Source organism: Pleurodeles waltl, chromosome 3_1 (assembly GCF_031143425.1).
Source record: "Pleurodeles waltl isolate 20211129_DDA chromosome 3_1, aPleWal1.hap1.20221129, whole genome shotgun sequence".
NCBI classification, from domain to species: Eukaryota; Metazoa; Chordata; class Amphibia; order Caudata; family Salamandridae; genus Pleurodeles; species Pleurodeles waltl.
This window is the reverse complement of record NC_090440.1, coordinates 1,106,993,759-1,107,011,028: the sequence shown is the minus strand read 5'-3', so window position 1 is coordinate 1,107,011,028 and position 17,270 is coordinate 1,106,993,759. Positions and strand designations below refer to the sequence as shown.

Genomic DNA, 17,270 nt, shown 5'->3' with positions numbered 1-17,270 from the left:
GGTAAGTAACTTGTCTTTCAAAACGAACATTTTGCAGAGGTTCATCAGTCTGGCTAGGCACCTATCAAACCTCTTCTGCCGTTTAATGAAGCCCTTAGGGATACACTTACGGCATTTGGAGAAAACCATGTTCTGGCTCTCCGATCAAGAGATAGATCGCTTGTCGCCAAGACCAACTCCATGAGACCCTAACTTGTATATACATAAACTCCAAAGAGCTTGGCCGTGCTTGCATCCACCAGCAAAGTGAATCCCACTGCCTTTTGTGCTACTTCTCCTGCCTGTGAATCCAAGCATATGGAAGCATTTGCCAAGTGTAGGTTTTCCTCCGGCATTCTATCCCACTGTTCAATAAACGCCACTTGCTTCCTTGGAAGCTAAACCGTTGCTCTATGGGACATGGTTGGTCAGATCTTACCGGTGGTTGTTAATGAGTTACAGGTGTATTTAACCCACTATTTCAGGATGGCCTTGGTGTTGCTAAATTTGTTGCCTAGCCTGGATCTGCCTGGCTGCTTATGTCGGCAATTGACACGAGCGTGGAGACCTGGCGCCAGGCTTGAAGGAGGTCCACGGGCTTCTCCGGGGATGTCCAAGCATCCTTGATGGCTATGCCATTGGATGGCTCTCACATCTTAGGTGAGAAGGCAGACTCAGCCCTCGAACAGTTTGAAGAGTTTCACCACAGTGCGCTCATTGGATCTCTTCACGCCTTTCAACCTGTTCCCTGACAATTTCTGCCCTTTCCTTGATATGCCATATGTTTGGACTATAGATAACACCAGGCTCCACTGCCAGTGCAACAAGCTCCACGGTCCTTTTCAGGCCGTGCCTGCACACCTCAGAGGCAACATTTGGAACATCAAGGAAAATGCTCAGATAAGTTCCCTGTGCTTCCAGAAACAACCTCCAAACCGCTTTAAAGTGTCCTTTGCAGCACATAGCTGCTCTATAAATGAGAGGGTCAGCCATTTTCGTCAGGGCTGGCAAGACATCTCTACCAACAAATGGGTCCTCCAAATTGTCCAGTGGGTTGCGCCCTTTCATGTATTTCTATCCTGCTGCACCTTCTTCCACTATCAGGACTGCCAACGGGGGTCCATGTGTCCGTTTTGTGGCAGGAAGTGTAGGTCTCCTGAGCCAAGGTGGCATAGAGGAAGTTCCAGACCCAGAAGTAAGAACTGGTGTTTTTCCACAGTACAGCCTTGTGTGAAGAAGGACGGAGGCTTTCATCCTCTTTTAGACCTTCTACCTGTTAACACCTTCCTGCAAAAGCACAAATGAAAGATGCTCACACTGGGCTAGATTCTATCTGCCCTGAATTCAGAGACTTGATGATAGCGTTGAGCCTACAGAACACTTATTTCCATAGTCTGTCCTGCAGGCCGACAGGTCTGATCATTGGTTCAAAGTAAGGCCAAAAGCATTTTCAGTTTGCAGTGCTCCCTATTGACCTCACCAGCGCCATGCAGTAGTGTTCACCAAAGTGAAGGTGCTTACAGCACACCTTTGGCAGTTGAAAACTAACTCGCCCTAGGCAGTTGTAGTCCTCCTTCAGTCAACACAAATCTTCAAACATTGTTGCGGTTCTCTATCAGTGTTTGGAGGTCGCACCTGACCCCTTTGTAGATGATTCAATTCATTGGAGCTGTCCTGGATATAGTGCCATTGTTTTCCTTTCCGCCAAAGAGAAAAATCCAGGACATTGGTGTTATGGTCCTGATGTTAAAGCCTCAGTCCTGGGTCTCAGTGAGAGCGGATTTAAGGCTTCTGGGCCTTTTAGCCTTCTGCATTCTGCTGTTGACCATCCCAGGTGGCATATGCAGCCTGTGCAGTGGGAACAAAAGTCCCAATTGTAACAACACGAGGAGAACCTATCAGGTTACATCAAAGCTTTGGAGACAACAGATGTGGCTGATCTGCTGCAGTTAGACCAGCAGCAAACCTCTCTCCGCATCCCACCCAGAGATGGCGGTGATGGAAGACCCATCACTTCTGGCTAAGGGAGACCATCTGAGAGAGCTGGAGATCAGAGGACTGTGGTCAGCCCTCGTTGTTCGGTGAATACAAGATTTTTCTTTTATTGGTTTGCAACACATTTTTTCTGAAGCCCTTTGGGATGCTATAGTGGGAATGTGTTTTTCACATTTCAAATGTGTATCTTTTTTGAGGCAATGCATAGTTTTCCTCTCCACATCTTGACACAGAAAATATATATATATTTTTTTTTTTAGTCGCATTCATATTGAGTCATCACATGAGTAAACTTCAGGCACTCTCGATCCAGCTACCTTACACAGCTGTTTGTGCAGACAAACTGCTGTTAAGGGCCTGAGCTGCTTTTCAGCTGAAAGTAGTGACATCTTTTCATGTTGGGGATGCAATCGCCTTTACAATAATCTCTGCCCGGCCTCATCCCTCGAAGGAACAGTAGATAATCCATTGATTGGCTCCTAAAACAACCGTTGGTTTCTACTTTGATTACACCAGAGACCATTTGATGGATTATCAGTTTTGTAGGTTTCTCAGTGGCAAAGAAAGGCAAGGCAGTGAAGAAAAGAACCATCTATAGATGCATAGTCATCTGGATTACAATCTGTCATATAGTAGCTAAGAAGCAACCTCCTGATGAATAGAGCCCATTCACTTTATCCAAGGCTGCTGCTACTGCGTTGGCCTGTACAGTACCTTTCCTGGACAAATGTCAGGATGCTTCATGAGTTATATTGCAGACGTTCATAAAGCACTTCTGTCTTGACAGTCTGGTCCTTCAAGATGGGCATTCTATGGGTTGGTTTTGCTTTACTTTTAGTCTGAACTATTTCATAAACCCAGCACCTTCGGAGGTAATATTTTTTTTATCTATTCACATGGTGAGGAATCTGCAGTTAGAAGTATCCATCAGAAGAACAAGTTACTTACCTTCTGTAACATTGTGTTTGTGGCATGTGTTTCAATACTAGACATAATCACCCTAACAAGTACATCCTCTTCGATCACTTCCCTACACAATGTCATTCTACAGCTGCAGTAAGGCAGCTTCATGACCGCACTAGATCTGAAGGATGCCTGCTTCCACATACCTATCCATCCAGATCATCGCCTCTTCCTCCATATCGAGGTAAGTGGCCAGGTACTATTTGAAATTACCACAGCTCCTCAGGGTGCTCAGCAAATGATTCTCAGTGGTAGCCATGCAAATCTGAAAGGGGGCACTCACATGTTTCCTAACTCGACGATTGGCTCAAACAGAAAGCAGTGCCTAGCCCACTCCCAGGCTGCCATTTCCTTTCTGCAGAGCTTGAATTTCACCATAAATGTCACAATCACGTCTCCAGCCTCAGCCCTTTTTTTAGGATCTATCCTCAAATCAGTCACTTCCAAAGTCTACCTTAATCAGCAAAGGCTTCAGGCATTTGAACAGCTACTGCCTTTTTTTTACAGTCACATGTTCAACCCAGTCAGAACAGTGATAGAAATCCTCTGGATGATGGCCTCTTGTAGAACCATGGTTCCCCATGGCAGGCTACTTGTGTCTGCTGCAGGAGTGCATTCAGCACAATGGTCACAGGCGAAGTGTCGTTGGGAAGATCTAGCGTCAATACAGGCCAGCACTCATAGCTGTTCAGCAGTGATAGAACACCATCGACCTGTTGCAGGGCAGGCACACTCTTCAGTTCACCATTACCACAGATGCCTCACTTATCAGATGAGGTATGCATCTCCAAGACATTACAGTCTTAAGGTATGTGTTGCTTCACCAGCGAGATCTTCACATCTATCACCCACAACTTCTAACCATCTAGCTTGCCCTCAAAGCATTCTACCAGTTCATCCAGGGCAAAGTAGTCCTGATAAGAAGAGACAGGATGACTGCCATGTACTTTTTACACAAGTGGGGTGGACAACAACTTTGCAAACCTGCTACAATGACGTATCAGACCATGAGATAGAACTCCACCACCAAGTCCTACTTCCCATATGTCTACTGTTGGGGATGCCCCCCAAACGTAGACCTCTTCACCACTTTAGAAAACACAAAATGCCAAAGTTTTGCCTCTAAGTTTCCACACACTCCATCCATGGGCAGTTCTGTATGGATGAACTAGTCAGAGATCTTTGCTTGCTTTTTTTTCCCTCTCCCAATGCTGCTGTAAGTGGTCAGGAAACGTTGGCAAATATCCCTTACGCTTATCCTGGTAGCCCCCACCTGGGACAGGCAGCTTTGGTTCTTAAAACTCCTTGAGATGTAGGTTGTCCCTCATAAGTAGCTTTTCAACAGGCAGAAACATCTTGCGTAGAACCAAGGCAACGTTAGGCACCTGAAAACAAGGCAGGTCAACCTATTGATATGGCTCCTGAATCCCTAGAGTTTGGGAAACTTAATCTTACCCAGAAATACAGGGACATTGTAAAGGAGGCACGGAGATCCACTGTATGCGCTTAATATGCCTCTGTGTTTAAAAGGCTTGCCCATTGATGCATTTCAAAGCACTTAGATCTCCTTCACCCTCGGACTAGGACACTGTCTTCTATCTCCTTCATTTACAAAAGACAGACTACACTGCTGTATGCCTTCATTTGGCTGGGAACGTAGCAAACATCGCAGTACAATAGACAATACTCACTATTCAGAATGCATGTCATCGGGGCTTTTATGGAAGGACTAAAAAGAGCCATCCCACCAAGAGTTCCACCTGCCCCTGTCTAGAACTTAAATGTGATCCTCACAAGACTTATGGGCATGCCCTTTTAACCAATATGTAAGAAAATAGCCTCTTTCTAGCTTGGTTACCCCCACTTTCTCCCTGTTTGTCAGTGTGTTTAACTGTGTTCACAGGGATCCTGCTAACCAGGACCCCAGTGATTATGCTCTCTCCTCTTAAACTTGGTTGTTGAAATCGTTCTCGCTTCACATTTGGCATACTGGTGTCCCATGTAAATCCCTAGTATATGGTACCTAGGTACCCAGGGGATTCCCTATGGGCAGCAGCATGTATTGTGCCACCCAAAGGGAGCATGTGCAAAGTGTTCTGCAGGCCTGGCACTGCAGCCTGCATAAAAGGGTGCATGCACCCTTTTCACTACCAGGTCACTGCACCAGATCACTGTAAGTCACCCCTCTGACAGGGTGCACGTATCTGTGTGTGAGGGCAGCCCTTCACCAGCAGAGATTCCCCCACAAACTCCAGCTCCATTTTCCTGAACTTGGTGAGTGTGGGGACGCCATTTCATGTGTGTACTGGACATAGGTCACTACCTATGTCCAGGTAAATAATGGTAACTCCGAACCTAGGCATATTTGGTATCAAACATATCGGAATCATACCCCAATACTGTTGCAAGTATTGGAAGTATGATTCTATGCACTCTGGGGGCTTCTTAGAGGACCCCCAGCATTGCTACCACAAGTCTTACAGGGTTTTCCGGGCAGGTGAAGCTGCTGCCACCCCTCAGACAGGTTCCTGCCCTCCTGCTGCTTGATCTGGCAGAACAAGGGATTTCATTTTGGAGAGGGAGGTAACACCATCTCCCTTTGGAAATAGGTGTGACTGGCTTGGGAGGGGTAGCCTCCCCAAGCCACTGTTATGCTTTGAAGGGCACATTTTGTGCCCTTCATGCAAAAACCAGTCCACACCGGATCATGGACCCCCAATCCCTGCTTTGGCGTGAAACTGTACAATGGAAAGGGGAGTGACCACTCCCCTGTCCATCACCACCCCAAGGGTGGTACTCAGAGCTCCTCCAGAGGGTCCCTTGGTTCTGCCATCTTGATTCCAAGGTTGGCAGGGAACTCTGGGGTCATCTGAGTGGTCAAGCCAGGCAGGTGATGTCGGAGCCCCCTCCTGATAGATGCTTACCTGGCTAGGTGACCAATCCCACTTTCAGGGCTGTTTATGGTCTCTCCTTTTGGTTGGGTCCTCGGATTCGTATTGCAAGATTCCAGCAGGATTCCTCTGCAACCTCCACTTCAAATTGTGGCCACTGGAACTGCGACAGAACCCTCCAGGAACAAACAACGCTTCAAACCACAAAGAAGACTCTTCTGCAACCTTGTTTACACAACTCCTGCCAGCTTTGCAACATTTTCCCGGCTGTGCGTCCTCAGAAGACAGCAACTCTTCAGCCTGCACAAGAAGAAGGAATCTCCCTTGGAGTGAAGGAGTTACTCCCCTGCATCCACAGGCACCTGCTGCAACGACGACTGGATTTATGGATCCCCTCTCATTCTGAATTGCGTGGATCCAGCATCACGGGAGGTGGTCCGGAGTAGTCCTCTTAGTCCTCTCTGCCAGCTGTCCAACTTTGGTGGAGGTAAGCCCTTGCCTTCCCACGCAGGACAGTACCCCTGTGCACCGCGTCTCTTGCAGCTGCCAAGGCTTGTTTTTATCTCCAAGGGTTCTTCAGACGACGTGTAGCTCCAGTCCCCAGCACTCCTTCCTCCGTAGCACAGTCCTCTGCGTGGTTCTCCTGCGGAGTGGCATTCCTTTCTGCAGTGCTGCGTGGGCTCCTTCTGCAACTTCTGTGTCCCCATCCTGTGGGACTTATGTGGGTGCTGCCTCTGCTCCTGTGTGTCCTCTGTGTCGCTGTGGGTCTCCTGTGACTCCCCCTCCTGGGTTGAGTCCTGCTGGGCCTTACTGGTCCCCAGCAGCTCCACTTTTCCACTGACTGCGAATTTGCCTTTGCCAAGGCTTGTTGGTGGAATTCCTGCACTGACACCAGTCTGCAATCTTCACTCCATTGTGGGACATCTTCTGAAACCTTCAGGAACTCTTCTCCGGCTCCAGGGCTGCAGGGCTGACCTGATCATCACCATCGACCAACTCCTGCAGGTACAGTTGGGTGGGTAGTAGCTCCTACTCCTGGACTCTACTGACACTTTTGGACTTGATCCCCTCTCTCCACATGTCTTCTTCTCCAGCAATCCACCACTGGTTTCTTTCAGTCTTGTCTGGGTGTCTTCTTTTCTTCTTTTTCTTCCTTTTAGGTGGTTTGGGGAAATTTCAGTTGTTTACTCCTCCTTTCCTGGTCGCTGGGGGGTATTGTGTTACTTACCTTTGTGGTTTTGTAGTACCCCCAGCTCCCCTCTACTTATTCTACCTACCTGCGCTTACATTTCATTTTTTTACTGTATGATTTGGGCTCCCCCTAGGGTCACTATTGGTTATCTACATTTGCTGTTTTCTAACCTTTTCTATGCCTATTTCTGATTACTGGTGTATATAGTTAGTGTGTTTACTTACCTACTAAGGGAGTATTGCCTTTTTAGTAATTTTGATGTTGTCACTAAAATAAAATACCTTTATCTTTGTAACACTGTGTGTTTTTTTTCATGTGTGTAAATGCTCTGTCACTATAGTGGTATTGCATGAGCTTTGCATCTCTCCTAGATAAGCCTTGGCTGCTCATCCACAGCTACCTCTAGAGAGCCTGGCTTCTAGACACTACCTACACTTCAGTAAGAGGGGATACCTGGACCTGGCATGAGGGAGCGACCCCTTGGGCAAGGGTCGCTCCCTGGGGGAGGGGGCAGAAAGGGCCTTTAAAAAAAATGCCGCCTCTGGGAGCGACCCTTGCCCAAGGGGTCGCTCCCCTTGCGTGAAATTTACAAAAAAAACAAAAAAAAGCTCCCTGGTGTCTAGTGGTTTCTGCCCCCGTGGGGGCAGATTGGCCTCATAAAAATATGACGGTCGCTGGGACTGTAAGAAAACAGTGAGGGTTAGAAAAATAGCAATGCAACAACAGTGGATTTCCGGACCTGAGTACCTGTAAGAAAAGGGGACCAAGTCCAAGAGTCGCGACAGTGTCGAGAGTGGGCAGGAGCCCAAGAAATGCAAACTTGAGGGTGCAAGGAAGCTACCACCTGTTGGAAGAAGCTTGGTGTTCTGCAAGAACGAAGAGGACTAGGAACTTCCCCTTTGGAGGATGGATGTCCCACGTCGTGAAGAAGCTTGCAGAGGTGTTCCCACGCAGAAAGACCGCGAACAAGCCTTGCTAGCTGCAAGGTTCGCGGTTAGGGTTTTTGGATGCTGCTGTGGCCCAGGAGGGACCAGGATGTCGCCACTTGGATGAGGAGACAGAGGGGGCACCCAGCAAGTCAGGGAGCCCTCCCAGAAGCAGGCAGCACCCGCAGAAGTACCAGAACAGGCACTTGGAAGATGAGTAAACCGGAGTCCATGCGAAGTCACAAAAGGGAGTCCCACGACGCCGGAGGACAACTCAGAAGGTTGTGCACTGCCGGTTAGAGTGCCGGGGACCCAGGCTTGGCTGTGCACGAAGGAAATCCTGGAAGAGTGCACAGGAGCCGGAGCAGCTGCAAATCACGCGGTACCCAGCAATGCAGTCTAGCGTGGGGAGCCAAGGACTTACCTCCACCAAACTTGGACTGAAGAGTCACTGGACTGTGGGAGTCACGTGGACAGAGTTGCTGAGTTCCAGGGACCACGCTCGTCGTGCTGAGAGGGGACCCAGAGGACCAGTGATGCAGTCTTTTGGTGCCTGCGGTTGCAGGGGGAAGATTCCGTCGACCCACTGGAGATTTCTCCAGAGCTCCTGGTACAAGAAGGAGGCAGGCTACCCCCAGAGCATGCACCACCTGGAAACAGTCGAGAAAGCCGGCAGGATGAAGCGATACAAGGTTGCTAGTAGTCGTCTGGCCACTTTGTTGCGGTTTTGCCGGCATCCTGAGCAGTCAGCGGTCGATCCTTTGGCAGGAGGTGAAGAGGGAGATGCAGAGGAACTCTGGTGAGCTCTTGCATTCGTTATCTGGTGAGATCCCCAAAGCAGAGACCATAAATAGCCAGAAAAGGAGGTTTGGCTACCTAGGAAGGAGGATTGTCTACCAAGAGAGGTAAGAGCCTATCAGAAGGAGCCTCTGATGTCACCTGCTGGCACTGGCCACTCAGAGCTGTCCAGTGTGCCACAAACACCTCTGTTTCCAAGATGGCAGAGGTTTGGGACACACTGGAGGAGCTCTGGTCACCTCCCCTGGGAGGTGCAGGTCAGGAGAGTGGTCACTCCCCTTTCCTTTGTCCAGTTTTGCGCCAGAGCAGGGCTGGGGGATCCCTGAACCGGTGTAGACTGGCTTATGCAGAGATGGGCACCATCTGTGCCCATCAAAGCATTTCCAGAGGCTGGGGGAGGCTACTCCTCCCCAGCCTTCACACCTATTTCCAAAGGGAGAGGGTGTTACACCCTCTCTTATAGGAAGTCCTTTGTACTGCCTTCCTGGGCCAGGGCTGCCTGGACCCCAGGAGGGCAGAAACCTGTCTTAGGGGTTGGCAGCAGCAGCAGCTGAAGTGGAGACCCCGGAAAGGCAGTTTGGCAGTACCCGGGTTCTGTGCTAGAGACTCGGGGGATCATGGAATTGTCCCCCCCAATGCCAGAATGGCATTGGGGTGACAATTCCATGATCTTAGACATGTTACATGGCCATGTTTGGAGTTACCATTGTGACGCTGTACATAGGTAGTGACCTATGTACAGTGCACGCGTGTAATGGTGTCCCCACACTCACAAAGTCCGGGGAATTTGCCCTGAACGATGTGGGGGCACCTTGGCTAGTGCCAGGGTGCCCACACACTAAGTAACTTTGCACCCAACCTTCACCAGGTGAAGGTTAGACATATAGGTGACTTATAAGTTACTTAAGTGCAGTGGTAAATGGCTGTGAAATAACGTGGACGTTATTTCACTCAGGCTGCACTGGCAGGCCTGTGTAAGAATTGTCAGAGCTCCCTATGGGTGGCAAAAGAAATGCTGCAGCCCATAGGGATCTCCTGGAACCCCAATACCCTGGGTACCTCAGTACCATATACTAGGGAATTATATGGGTGTACCAGTATGCCAATGTGAATTGGTAAATGTAGTCACCAGCCCGTTAGTGACAAATTTGTAAAGCAGAGAGAACATAACCACTGAGGTTCTGGTTAGCAGAGCCTCAGTGAGACAATTAGGCATCACACAGGAAACACATACATATAGGCCACAAACTTATAAGCACTGGGGTCCTGGCTAGCAGGATCTCAGTGACACAACAACCACACTTACAACATAGGGTTTTCACTAGGAGCACTGGGCCCTGGCTAGCAGGATCCCAGTGAGACAGTAAGAACACCCTGAGATATACTCACAAACAGGCCAAAAGTGGGGGTAACAAGGCTAGAAAGAGGCTACTTTCTCACAGGCACCCCGGAATTCAGAGATGTGCAAATAACCACTGCTTCTCAACACCTTATCTTGTGGCCATTTTGGAAATACAAAGGTTTTCTTGATACCTATTTTTCACTTTTTATATTTCAGCAAATGAATTGCTGTATACCCGGTATAGAATAAAAACCCATTGCAAGGTGCATCTCATTTATTGGCTCTGGGTACCTAGAGTTCTTGATGAACCTACAAGCCCTATATATCCCCGCAACCAGAAGAGTCCAGCTGACGTAACGGTATATTGCTTTAAAAAATCTGACATCGCAGGAAAAAGTTACAGAGTAAAACGTGGAGAAAAATGGCTGTTTTTTTTCACCTCAATTTCAATATTTTTTTATTTCAGCTGTCATTTTCTGTAGGAAACACTTGTAGGATGTACACAAACGACCCCTTGCTGAATTCAGAATTTTGTCTACTTTTCTGAAATCCGGCATTGGTTTCTCACCCATTTTGGTCACTAACTGGAAGGAGGCTGAAAGCTCAAAAAATAGTAAGAATGGGGCATGCCCTAGTAAAATGTCAAAATTGTATTGATAAATTGGGTTTTCCAATTCAAGTCTGCCTGTTCCTGAAAGCTGGGAAGATGGTGTTCTTGCCACCGCAAGCCCTTTGTTGATGTCATTTTCAGGGAAAAAAACACAAGCTGCCTTCTGCAGCCCTTTTTCCCATTCTTTAAAAAAAAAAAAAAAAAAAATTCACTGTATTTTGGCTAATTTCTTGGTCTCCTTCAGGGGAACCCACAAAGTCTGGGTACCTCTAGAATCCCTAGGATGTTGGAAAAAAAGGATGCAAATTTGGCGTGGGTAGCTTATGTGAACAAAACGTTATGAGGGCCTAAGCGCGAACTGCCCCAAATAGCCAAAAAAAAGGCTCGGCACAGGAGGGGGAAAAGGCCTGGCAGCGAAGGGGGTAAAAAAAACATGTTGCAAACATCCAAGCCCAACACTACACTGCAGGATTATGCAGAGGGTGGGAATCTACAGCACTACATGCTACAAATAACATTCTTTAGTATTCAGTGGATACTGTAACCTCAGCTTCCTTACTGTCTCTTCCAATTCCAGTATAGAGATCGGCACACTGCTCATAACAACTTGCTGATGTGCTTTACATCAGATTGCGATTTAAGCAAGCAAAAAGAAACTGATGTTAGCACACATTGGGTCTAATTTATATGATGCCTTGTTAGTCTCTTCCGGAGGGAGATTAGTGCAGAGCCACAGAGTGGAACCTTCAGGCCTGCAGGAGAATTGCTGTCAAGTTTTTCAGCTCTTGCCTGATGCCTGGGGAATAGTCACAAGTTGAGTAATCTGCGGTTAAAGTATTCACTGGAAAGGGCATTACTGAAGGTGACATGTTCTACAGCATACTGAGGGTGATATGTGTTTGCGGTCACTTCTAGGGTAGAGTTGACATGCAGCTGCACAACGTCACCTACTGGTGCACATGGACTAGCTTGAAAAATCTTCAGGATCAAGTGTGGTGCCTGGGGATATGTCTAAGGGGAGGAGTCTGTGTTCATATAGAGTATCCACCGGAAAGAGAGTCCTAGTGGTTTTGTCTTGATGAATCTGAAACATGAAGGTAGTGAAATGTGTTGACATGTTACATAGAAACTCCATAAAATAGTTATTAATGTGTGCTGGCACACTCGGTATAAAGTTTTACGTATGATTGCCTGGCGCAGTTCATTTAGAGCTCATTATAGATAGGATGTGGATTAGTGTGAGCGCAGATAGGAACTGAATATAGGGTGGCAGAAATACTGATAAGTAGTGAGGCAGGAGCAGCGATAGGAATAAGCAAGATGGAAAATTCGGACTGCACAAGTACGGTTCCTCCATGTACATTTATATGTCTATAGTCTCTACACCCTGCCTCTTAACTTTGAATTACACCAGTAATGAGAAATCTTGGAGACTTTCAAATTGGTACACAGATGTCCCACATGGAGCTCTTCTGAGGTATTCACAACCCACTTCTTAGACATCTCCTGAACATTGATGTTTCTTGGTTTAGGCAGCTTGTGAGATTTACTGACTTGAAAACGTGTGTGTATCATTTCCTCTTAGCTTTAATACCTTTAGGGATTGAGTAGTCTATAAAATTGATATACGTATCCCACCTTTCTCTGTGATAACTAGATAGACTTCACTGGATTCTTTGGAAAAGCCCTGGCTACTCTAATACATATACTCTTTGGTGAGAGACTCTTCAGCAAGTAAGCAGTGTCCTCTTTGCAGGACGTCAAGGAACAATCACGCTACAACATGCTTTGTGGGACTGCCCTCCACATAAGGCATTCCACTAGCAGGACTGCCACTTCTGTAGCTCGTTCAGGGGGCAACCTTCCCACCAGTGGCAGCCCCCCCATTAAGTGCAATACTTGCAGCAATTTTTTTTTGTGGGAGTGGTTGATCTAGAGCACATCAACAGCAACAACACCAGTTCCCCCTTCATGTGATTTTGCAACCTCATTAACACTTTGGTTTGCCCTCTCCCCACTTTGAACTTCTGATGGGTGGACAGGGGTTTAGCTCCCATTTTCTGAGCCAGTGGGAATCTAGTCTACCACTACGAATAGGCTTTGTTTGGTCTACAAAGGTTTGCCCTCCATTTGTGACCATTCATCCGGAACTGCCTCCACCATGAAGTGCTGCTTAGTAGTTCATGTATTTCTCTCCTTGGACGATTGGCTGCTGGAAGAGGGTTCCTCCTCCTCTTGTGTTGGTCCATTTTGCCTTGTTTCATCAACCGGACTGGGGTTCTTCATCAGCTAGCATAATTCCCACCCCTCATTGGACTAATCCTAGACACTACTTCCATGAGTGCTTTTCCTCTGCCTTAGGGGATGCAAGAATTCATGGGATCTGATGCTTAATACTCCTGTTCCAGTTTTGAAGGTTCCTCCTCCTTTTGGGCTTGACGGCCTGCTTTTTATGCCACACACTGTGGAAGATGGAGAGGGTGAGGGTCTCTGCTGTGATTTTAGCATCAAACAAATGTCTTCACTGGTTGAGAGATCTTCTACTGAGTCGTTGCTAATCCCACTTGTTGTACCTCCCCCACCATTCTCTCAAAAGGTTGTCCCTTCTGTAATCAGGAGTCAAAGGCTACAGTTATGGACACCGCCTGGTTGGGTTTGGCTGCTCATATGGGTGAGATAACGGTATATGTTTTTGTTACCTGAAATGATTAAGGGAATACAGATTTCTGTTGGGCTCTATTACTTAATCATCACTAAAATAATTTTAGGCTTCAAGTTTTTATTATCTCCCCCTTTGTAAAACTACATATCTTGTATGTACATGTTTAGAAGTTATTGTATGTATTTTAAATGCGATATGTTATGTTTTATTACATAAAAGCTTAATTTTACTGAATGTGACATATTTATGGACAAGTTTCACATCAAATCTATGTTGACTACTATTTAGAATGAAGTATGTAAGATCTAAGGTAGTAATGGATTTTTAAAGACCAAGCATGCACTGTTTTTTCAGGTTCCAGGAGGCTCTCACATATTTAGTCTATGCCTACCAGAATAACACCACCCTGCTCCAGCAGGGGCGAAGCCGTGGTGTGGAGCAGTCGCTCATTGCATTGTACAGAAGAAAGTGTCTCTTGGTAAGTGCTTGCTTAACTCCATGCTCTCTCTGTGTGTGTCGATACAAGAACTACACTTGCTTCAGACCCCCCAACTCTCACAGTGCCACTGTGTGTCACACAATTTTAGCTCCCTTCACTGGTCACCAAATGAGGAGCGGCAATCACAGGGTGGCAAGGAAGACAAGCTGAAAAGACCACTAACCAAAGTGGCTTTCCAGCTTGTCTGTGGAGGCTGTAAGCAGCAATGTCTATTAAGAAGTGTGAAAACACCGAAGACGTCGGCGACCGCCTCAACGACCCCTTGGGTTTATTGGAGAGGAAGGAGTTGGGGGACTTGATGAGGAGCAAAGAGCCTCTTAAGTAGCTCTTGGCACGATGATCTGCCCCCTTGTCACACTGTGAAATTTATTTTTTAATTGACAGGTATGTTGCTTATACACTGGCACCGTAAAATAATGGACGGTATCTCTAGCAAACAAGATTCTATTTCTTTGGCAAATAAATATATTATTTTTTAATTCTGAAATGGCTTTTGCATTCTACCTTTCTCCACTTCATCCAAGTTCTTCATGCTTCTTTAAACATCTTCAAAAGTGCTGAGGGGGGGTCTCATCGAAGATATGGTGCCTCACCATGTGCATATTATTTACAGTTTCGCTCAGAGCAAAGTTACTCGACCATCGGATTCTGTAATTAATTTTATGCAGTATTGGTGCTGGGCACATGTTCATTGTCCTTGTCTTCTTAGAGCTCCAATTCTGGATGCTGATGAAGCATAGTATGTATTCATGTTGGAATGCAGTCCTCTTTGAAGTTAATGCCTGCACACTCTCTCTCTCTCTCTCTCTAGGAAGCACAGAGGCAAATTTTCTAGAGGTTTATAAACCCCACATTCCAAACATGTGTGCAGGGCATCCACCTGTTGCTGTTTTTTCCTAATAAAAAAAGTGTGTGAACGTGTATTCAGTCCAGATCCTGAATTGACCATGATTTTTACCCTTCTGCCAAAAACTTGTTGTATCTATGTTTCATCCTGCAGCACGTGAATCCTTACTTTTCGCACATGATGTTTTCATGAGCTTGGAGTCTGTAATCTGAATTATACAAGTAATTGACTTGAGCAAGTTAGTTTTATACTTTGAGCCGTAAGTAAGTCTGTGCTGTAGAGCAAGACACAGGTTTCCTAGTGTTTATATTTTTATTCAAATATTTATTTCTATGGGCCATATTACTATTACTCAAGTGATTGATACTATTCTTGAAGGTAACAGTTCATTTTTGATTTCATGTTAAAAACAATAGAATTGAAACTACTAATAAACTAAAAACAAAATAAAGATAAGTTCTTACATATAAAACTAGTCAGGCTTTTTGTCTAAATTTCACTTGTTAGGTCTCGCCTGAAGAGCGCATACGCTGTACGTGCGAGGGGTATTGCTTACATTAAAGGGATTGGACCCTGCCCATTTCTTACTATTTGTTGGCCTCAGTGTCACTGTTCTATGCTGCCTCCTAATTTGCCCACGCATGCTGGGTGTCACCTTGTTTTCTTTCTGTGGAGCATGAACCAAGCCCAAATTGATTCAACTTAAATAGTGTCCATCTGCTTATTGAGATACTATTTCTTTCAGTGCCGCCCCTTGGCTCCATCTCCTTTATCCCTAACCGGTACGATATATGTTGCTCTTTCACTCACTAGCCACTCCTGGTCTAAAACGCACTTTTTTGTAAACAAACCAGTTCTCACAGATGCATTGTACATGGTAACAAGCTTCTGCATAGGATCAAATAGATCAGTTGTTTATATAGATCAAAGGTCAAGATAATTGGTAACATATTTTATTATAATTGCATTTACATAGCGCTTACTTGCCCTGGCCAGGCTTTGAAGTGCTATAGGGCAATTCAGTGGCAACATTCCATACCACACAATGCCACTTCACTCACCACCATACAGTACTACTCCACGCCACATAATGCCACTCCACTGCTGCCGCTCCACACCACACAGTGCCACTCCGCTCAGTGCAACTCCACACCACTCCACAACACCATTTGCCATTCTGCGCCACTCCATTCTACACCACTCCACATCACTGTACTCTAGTCCACTTCAGTCTATGCCAGTCCACTCTATTCCACTCTCCCCCATTCTACGCCCCTTCATTCTATGCTACTGTACTTTATGCCACTCTATCCTATGCCACCACACTATACCACTCAATTCTACACAACTCCATGACACTCCTCTCTGTGCAACTCTCCTGTGCGCCACTCTACGCCTGTCTACCTGGCACAGCTCCACTCTACGCCGCTCCACACCACTCCCAACCACTTTAGACTACTCTAAGCCACTCTACTTTAAGTACTCCACTCTGCTCTACTCTCCTCTAGGCCGTTATATGCAGTTCCACTCTAGGCCACTTCATTCCACTCCACTCTATGCCATTCCACTCTACATCTCTCCAAACCACGTGACTATAATCCACTCTATGCCACTCTATTCTATGTAGTCCACTCCGCTCTACTCTCTGCCATTATAAGCTGCTCTACTCTATGCCACTTTACACCACACCAATATGCCACTCCACTCAGTGCCACTCTATGCCACTCCACTCACCTCCGCTCTACACATCTCCACTCCATGCACACTACGCCACTGCATGCCACTCTATGCCACTTGACCCCACTCGTTTCTATGCCGCTCTACGCTGCTCCACTTGATGCCACTCCACTTGATGCCACTCCACTTGATGCCACTCCACTTGATGCCACTCCACTTGATGCCACTCCACTTGATGCCACTCCACTTGGTTCCATGCCACTCCAGTCCACTCCACACTATCACTCTACTGTACTGTACTCTAAGCCACTCTACCCTGCTCCACTCTACACCACACCACTTTATGCCACTCCATGACACTCTACACTGCTCTGTCACTCCACGGCACTCCACTATATGCCAAGCTACTCTGGTTCTATGCTACTGTGCGTCACTCCATGCTGCTTCACTCTATGCCACTCCACTGAATGCCAATCCCTTTCCACTGTACTCTATGGCGCTCTAAGCTACTTTACACCACTCTATGTCATTCTATGACAGTCTTCTTCATTTTGCACCACTTCGCAGCTCTATACTCTATGCCACTCCACGCCAATCTACTCTACTCCACATTACTCTATACCACTCCAGGCCACTCTACTCTTCCCTATGTCTCTCTATTTTTCTCTGTGCCATTCTGCACCACTCCAAGCTACCCTACACTACTCCACTTTACGCAACTCCACTAACTTTTAGCCATACTGAGCAACAGCCATGCTGCTATACAACATGGATAAAAGACATTGGCAACACCTGTAGCTCTTGCATAGCCCTATTGGGTTTGCCAGTGCTTGTTTCTCTGTTCAATTCCATCAGTACAGTATTTTTCTATTGTGGGCAGTTTCTTGTC

At 46.6% G+C, this 17,270-nt stretch overlaps 1 protein-coding gene across 5 annotated transcripts in view; it reads left to right on the top strand.

Moving 5' to 3' along the window:
- USP28 (ubiquitin specific peptidase 28) overlaps nucleotides 1-17,270 on the top strand; it is a 427,404-nt gene that overhangs the window by 371,617 nt on the left and 38,517 nt on the right. For all 5 annotated transcript variants that reach the window (XR_011201488.1, XM_069224386.1, XM_069224385.1 and 2 more), the window contains one exon: nucleotides 13,713-13,836. Coding sequence is in view for 4 of the 5 variants with exons in the window: in XM_069224386.1 (XP_069080487.1) it covers nucleotides 13,713-13,836 (124 nt within the window). In the remaining variant the exon portion in view is untranslated. The remainder of the gene's footprint in view (nucleotides 1-13,712; nucleotides 13,837-17,270) is intronic.